Genomic DNA, 7,275 nt, shown 5'->3' with positions numbered 1-7,275 from the left:
GACAAAGAGGAAAAGATTAAGCATTATTAAAAAATAAGACTATTGCCTGTCTTTAAGTATCCATAAAGCTATGAACGTGAACTGTATGATGACTTGTTAGCATCAATATTTGAATACAGGCATGCAAAATATCCATCAATTGAATTCCAAACTCTATGAATTAATTGCGGGGCAATTCCCTAAGGATAAAACATTTATTAAAAGCCAACAGTAAGCCAGAAATCTCTTTCCATTTCATGGTAAAAAAATACAGTGAATCTTGAAAAAAGGAATAGATATTAGACAGGGAAACCCTATATAGTTACAGGGCAAGCAACAAAACACTTAAGTGTTTTGATTTGGGTTTTTTTATTTATTTCATCAGAATTGTTAGACAAACATGGAAACATTTGCAACAGCAATACTTGTGTCAGTTTAAAATCTTGCTAACACTGAAATACAGGTCAGCAAAAACCAAGGATGTGGGGAGGGCACTTTAGGTCTTACTATTTTCACACACGCTCACACACATATATATTCACTCCACAGCTCCAAACAGCTATCTTAACTATGTCTGCAAGTAAACCGAAATAGTAGGCAGAAAGTAAAGGAACCATGTCCATACTAAGCCATGTAGTAAAATTAAAGATGACTGCAACCAGTGCCATCATAAAGAAGGAAAAAAACCAAAACTGAACAAACAAACAAAAAACTGAATCATCACTGTGCACGTGATAAGCATGAAGTAATTTAAACCAGAGACTACCCTGTTCTAATCTTTAAACATCATTAACTTTTACATATTTTTAAAGCCTACGGTTATTATTTTAAATTACCTACTTGTAGTAGCACCCTAAGTAGCATTCTGGAGAACACCACAGCATCCATAACTTCTACAGAACAGTGCAGTATGATTAAGCACTAGATTTCTAGGGGAGGAAAAAAAAAACCAAAACCAAACCACCGCTATTCGCTTATTCAATTGAAAAGCTTTACCTGCACTCCCAAAGCAACAGGCTAAAGAATATTGAATGCAAAGGAACCAGCCACATCCGGAATACTTCAAATTCTCAGTTCAAAGTTACAAATCTTGCCTTTCATATTATAAAGGATTATCAGCGTTTGGATGCACAGAAACTATCCCTAGAGTGATGTCTGCAGACCTCTGAGTCATGAATTAAAATGTCTTCCTAAAAGATAACAGTCTTAGCACTTCCTCTGGAGGGAGTGAAAAAAATACAACCAGAGAAGTAGGAAGTGAGGCAATATCAAGCTTTTTTTCCCCAGAGATAACAAAATCCAGAGAAAACAAGATGTTTGCGCTGACAGAATAAAAAACCCAAAAGAAACAAAATAATTTACCTTGCCCTTTGAAAAGTTGCTTTTGAGTCAAGATCTGCTCTTTTTCTCTGCCAAGCATTAAACCTTTCTTCTGTTTAAGACTCTTTTCAAAATACTGAGTGAAGTAGAAATTAAGTACACAAACTGGAACACATATAGAATCTTATTCAAAAATACCCCAACACAACAGTACTACACCGGCTAAAAATGTTTGAAGTGTTCTGATGAAAATGCTTGACTTATTTCTAGGAAATAAAGTGTTTGGTGCCAAAACTGACAGATGATATTCCAATCAAATGTAAGTTAAAAAAAATTATTTTTTTTTTAATTGATATCATGAAAAAAGCTGGAGAAGGATGTGGGAACAGAAATGAAAAACCATTCAGTGAGTCAATGGTATAGCTTGTCACCATGCAATCTAAATATTATATATATATTCAGAACAAGCGAGTCAAAAGGAGCACACTCCCTGGGAGAGCGGAGGGAGTCTCTTTCCCTTTCGATAGGCTAAGGCAAGAAGTTCTCACTGTATTTCGAGCTAAGACGCAGCTAGCAGAAGGCAGCTTTTCTGTCAGATAAAGCAACACTAAAGGATCTAGTACTTCTTTGCAGTCTCGTCCTCCTGAGCCCCTTTCTTCAACTCTTCTTTCTTCTTCTGATGACATGAAGGCAAAGCATGTCCTTCCCTGTGAGCCCATACTCTACCCTGCTCGTCTACAGTAACAGCACAATGTCCAAAGACATTTACACATAGAAACCAGTTGAGTAGCACATTATAGAGGCAAAAGCTGCAGTGGACATGATTTAGAATCAGTTATTTTCTTATTCCATCATGACAAAACTAGCAACTTTATAGAGATTCTCCTGAAGTAGCAGTTGCTCCAAATATCTGCCAAGTTTTTATATCACAGGAGAACAGATGCAGCCAAAAGAACATTTACTCTAAAACCCCTACTCAGAACTACCCAAGCAGTTATGGGCAGCTCACAATTTAATTGAGTATACACAGCACCACATAGTGGTGAAAGCAGAGTCACCACTGACACGAATGAGAAGTTTTAAGGCCACCGGGTTTTTTTGGCTTTTTTTTTTTTTTACCCCCTCAACAAGAACTAGGTCTCGTCTGTCTGTCCACACTTGCCAAATACCATTACAGTGCCTTTTCTGTAAGAAAGTATATCTACCAAGCAAAAGAATTTCAAGACACCTGAACCTCAAGGCCAGCAGAACCACAGGCTGCTGAGCATCAAACAGACTGCATCCACTTCAAAGTGCTTTCAGAATTCTACAGCACCCTACCACATGGTTTCTGGTGACACAGCCTGAAGCAGTGTTTAAACAAATGATCCAGCTTAGTATCTGCCTGTACTCCAAGGAATAGCTCACAACTCGTAGACTTAGGCCATAAACAAATACAACAGATGTAGAAAAACTGAAGACTGACAGCAACTGAAACATAACTATTACTTTTCCGTTCCATCAACCAGTTATAAAAATACCTAATATGTACACTTACATAACAGAACGCAGTAACTAATAAAAAGAAAGCCTTTTATTCAGAACAGATTAGTGCATCTTTACAAAAAAGTCATTATTTCAACTTACAAAGTCAGCATTATCATTAGCAATGCACCTTTCCTGGAGAGGAAATCCTTGTCTTTTATCAAATGTCAACTGCAAGAGCATGTAAACAAAAACAACCCACCCACACCAAAACCCACCCACACCCATACCCCAAAAGCTCTATTTAGATTTTTTTTTTTATATATATACACACACATATATATATAAAAAACATGTCTTCATAGATGACAACTGTATCAATTTATACTTCCGGTCCTTCTCCTCCAGGAACCAGCTATAAAAGAATAAAACAACTTTGCGTTAGTACCAACCCATAAGTGACAGTTGTTGTTTTACAACATTTTAGTGCATGGAGTCTTCATGGTAGACCACAAAAGTAGTTTTTAGATTCAATATTATCTTCCTCTCCCAACAGAGGAAGTCAGTTACTGCCAGAGAATCACATGTCAAAAGCAATCTCCAAAATACAAAGAATGTTTAACAAAACACAAAGAAATTCCTAGATAACACACATTCACTTCAAGGAAACAATTCTGTCTAGAAACACTACAGCTCATTTTCAAAAGGACAAAGAACATGCTTCCTTTCAAGAAGAGTTTCTCCAATTGCTGTTTCTTCCCCAGACTGTCGCTATACTGGGAAGTTCGTTTCCTCTTTCCAACTTCTATTGCTAAGCAGAGCCCCAAAACTAATAAAGAGCCTGAACCCTTCTACAGGCAGCAGGGCATAAGTCAGTACAGCATTCTCCCATGAAGAAAGTAAAGAACTGAACAACAGAAAAATAAATACAAAAGAACAAACATGAATAAGGGAAAAAGAGAAGAGGATGACCATTCATTTTACTGATATATCCTTAATAATTAGCTGAGCACTTCTAAAGACAAAAAGCTTTGCTGCTCTTGGGAACAAAGTAAGAAAAAGTCTAAAGCAGAGTCTTCCTTGATGTGGGAAGATGTGTCCCTAAAAGAGACATAAGATCCAATACGGAAATTTATCTATGTGTTGCTGAAAAATTGCACACTAAGAATCACCAGCTTCTGCTTCAAGGGCAGCATACCACGAGTTCAACTGGTCAGAACATGCACTATCCTTTAAGGATGCAGAAGAATAACCAAAGCAGAAAAAGGCTTTAAAATTAAGTCAAGATGGCACTTGCTCAGACACACAGTGAGGAAGTACAAGGTAGGTAAGACAGCAAAATGGAGATTATTCCTCATTCACACAGAGCCAACTTAGACTCAAAGTCTTCCTCTTCTCTTCCCACAAAATTAGGAATGTCCTTGTGTAGGAAGTCCAGACTTCGTAGACATCTATGCAGACAAGCAAAGAACTACTGTGGGTCTGCTTTTGTGGTATTTAGGAAGTTGCAGAATTCAGCTTAGGGATGAATAATCACAATATTTAATTACTGTTTCAGTACTCATCTGCTTACATCAGCACATGATAAACTAAAAATCAATACTGCTTCTGATTTGGTATAATCCAACAGACCTCCAGATTTTTTTTTCAGAGCACATAAAGGTACAACTCTCTGGGTATCACATGGTATCATAATCACCAAATGACTCGATGAGCTTGTAAGCATCCAAACTGCTGCAAGCACATTTATACATACAATAATGGATGAAATGTAGATGCATTCCACCTACATACTTATGCAGGCAAACATTCATGAGTTAAAAGCCACGGTACAAACCAGCCTACGGAGTGGGCAAAGCAACCAGTGATTTCTTTCACACCTGAACATCAGAGAAGCATTCACCAAAATAAAGTTAGGGCCATGCTCTTTTTGTGCTGTGTTTTGTTGTTTTTTTTTATAACTGTAACATGTACCAAGTAAGGCGATCAGATCACTTTTCCAGCAACATCCATACGTGCCCTGGGAGCTACTTGAAAGTACTGTATGTAATGGAACTGTCTGGAAAACTCAGTTTGAAGGAGTTGAGTACAATTACTGATCGACTTACAGGTACAGAAATTAAATGCATGCAGCCTTTTAACAATGATGACTTACCATTGTTATGTTATTTCCGTTTAGCAAAATCTGGTCTAGCTTTGTGATTCTTCTGCCCTCAGGTGTAATCTCACTAAAGCAACATTAGAAAAAATAAGTAAGAACACATAACCAGGGACAATGATTCCAGTTTCCATTACAGAAGTGACATAAATCTCTGCATTAAGATGATATTTGTTGGAACTAACAAATAAATTAGCCACTGATGTGTAACCTTGATAAATTGACCACCTGGGTAAATAAAGCTACCTGGCAACTAGAAAGATCCGTTGTACTTTTCTGCTCAGTACATAAAGATACAGATTCACCCTCTAAACCTTGGCAACTCCTTGAATACTGACAATACTCAAAATAGGTTTCAAATAGCAACATGGCATGACAAAGTAGTAAATATTTATCGTTAAGTACACTAACTTTTAAAATCTTTGCCTAGACCTTAAAGAAACGCAAAAGCAAACAAACGCCTGCAAAATTCAACACACAACCCATACAAAATTAAGGCTACAAATTAGGAAACTTATTACAAGTACAAATCACATAACAGCTACTCTATGACATGGCTGTCCTGAATAGATCGTCCTCTATAGTTTAAGTCCAAAGTACAAACTATTCAGCCGGCGTGTATTCCAAAAACGTAAAACCACTTTGCTTACAGATCTTACACAGTATTTTCCTCAAGAAAACAAACATTAAATAGCAACAAGAGGCAGAAATAATACTTACAATTCTGTAACATCTTCTAATACCATATCTGAAAATCCAGTTTCAAGGAAAATAAGGCTCAGAATTTTAAAGTCAAAATATTTGAACTTATTTTCACTTTAGAATGAACTGTGATTTTATCTGTAAAATAAAAGTATCAGAACAATATATATCCATACAAAGATTCCACCCAGTGACCTCGAACCTGTCAAAACCAATAAATGGACTGAGCCGAAGCGTAAAGCGGACAGCCTTAAACTTTTCCATCAAAGGATACTGACAAAGTCATCAAACCCTAGAAGCGTTCCAACAATTTCTTTATCGCTCTTCATCACAATATGAATGCGCGAACCTATGCATTTGTCCACAAGTTCTGCAAATAAATACATAAATAAATAAACCGAAAGGCAGGAAGGATTGCTTTAGAGAACATACATTTTCCGAACAAAAAGCCCTGGCGTTGCGACGGCAACCAAGTAATTGCCGCGGCTGATTGAGGGGGCCGGGAGGCCGCCCCGTCCTGCCCGCACCCCCAGCCCCTCAGGATTTCTCCTTTGTCGGCCGATAGCGCCGGACACAGCGGCCACTCCGCCCGGAGCAAAGCCGGGGCGCAGCCAGGCCCCCCCCACACGCCGCTTCCCCTCACACGCACTCCCAGCCCGGCCGAGGAAAACCCCGCCCGGCGTGAGGGAGCCGCCCGCCCTCACACTCCGCCGACCGCATTCAAGCTTCCCGCCACCCAGCGCTGCCCGCAAACGGCCTCTCCCTCCTTCCCTCCCAGCCCGCCACCCACAGGAACGGTCTCCCCCCGCCCGGCTCCGGGCCTGGGCCCCCGGGAGAGCGCGGAAACACCGCGGCGGCGGTGGCAGTTACCGAGCGGCAGTAGCTGAGAGGGGTTGGTGGTCGCGTTAGCCGCCATCTTGGACCCAGACCTGACCAATCGCTGCCGCCTCCCGCGAAAAGGCGGCCCGGCAGCCCCGACGAGCGGATGCCAGAGCCGTCGCTCCGCCCCTCCGCTCCGGCCCCGCCTCCCGGCCCCGCCCCTCTCCCGTTTTCCCACGAATGCCGAGAACGAGCCGGAGTGGCGACAGGCGCGCCCGCGGCGAGTGGCGACTGCTGAGTGCCTCCGGGTGGGGATTTAAAGGAAAAACCCTTTTTTCGCCCGCCCTGCGAACAAATCTGCTTTTTGCCTGGAGGATTTTATGTGCTGTGTCAGCTATTTTATGTGCCGATTTTTTTATTTTTTTCTTTTTCCCCAGATTTGTTCATTAATTCCCAAGGGAGCTGTTGCAAGAAGGATTTTTGGAAGCCCTATTGCATATGCCCCGTTGGCTTGGAGCACAAAACCCACCAGCTGTGCAAACAGGCTTTGCTTGCTTAATCACAGAATCACAGAATGGTTTGGGTCAGAAGGGACCTTAAAGATCATCCAGTTCCACCCCCCTGCCATGGGCAGGGACACCTCCCACTAGCCCAGGCTGCTCAAAAGCCCCATCCAGCCTGGCCCTGAACACTTCCAGGGATGGGGCATCCACAACTTTCCTGGGCAGCCTGTTGCAGTGCCTCACCACCCTCACAGTAAAGAATTTCTTCCTAATATCTCATGTAAATCTCCCCTGTTCCAGTTTAGAACCCTTACCCCTCATCCTATCACT

At 41.0% G+C, this 7,275-nt stretch overlaps 1 protein-coding gene across 1 annotated transcript; it reads right to left on the bottom strand.

Moving 5' to 3' along the window:
- Positions 1-292: 292 nt before the first annotated feature.
- On the bottom strand, positions 293-6,621 carry LSM5 (LSM5 homolog, U6 small nuclear RNA and mRNA degradation associated). Its single transcript, XM_063325532.1, has 5 exons — positions 6,494-6,621; positions 5,898-5,993; positions 5,642-5,669; positions 4,919-4,991; positions 293-3,178 (listed from the first exon to the last, which is right to left on the bottom strand). Exons 1-5 carry the CDS (start codon positions 6,537-6,539, stop codon positions 3,146-3,148), a joined length of 276 nt encoding a protein of 91 aa, XP_063181602.1. The 5' UTR covers positions 6,540-6,621; the 3' UTR covers positions 293-3,145.
- Between the last annotated feature and the right edge of the window lie 654 nt (positions 6,622-7,275).

Source organism: Chroicocephalus ridibundus, chromosome 2 (genome assembly GCF_963924245.1).
Source record: "Chroicocephalus ridibundus chromosome 2, bChrRid1.1, whole genome shotgun sequence".
In the NCBI taxonomy this organism is placed as follows: Eukaryota; Metazoa; Chordata; class Aves; order Charadriiformes; family Laridae; genus Chroicocephalus; species Chroicocephalus ridibundus.
Note: the sequence above shows the minus strand (reverse complement) of the source record. Positions and strands in the feature narration are given on the sequence as shown.

Excerpts from the sequence above, each read along its gene's own strand:
- LSM5 (XM_063325532.1), bottom strand. The coding sequence starts at position 6,539 with ATGGCGGCTAACGCGACCACCAACCCCTCTCAGCTACTGCCGCTCG. Across the intron at positions 5,994-6,493 it reads CTCTCAGCTACTGCCGCTCG|AACTTGTGGACAAATGCATA; the intron begins GTAACTGCCACC and ends ATTTATTTGCAG. Across the intron at positions 5,670-5,897 it reads AGGGTTTGATGACTTTGTCA|ATATGGTATTAGAAGATGTT; the intron begins GTATCCTTTGAT and ends CTGGATTTTCAG.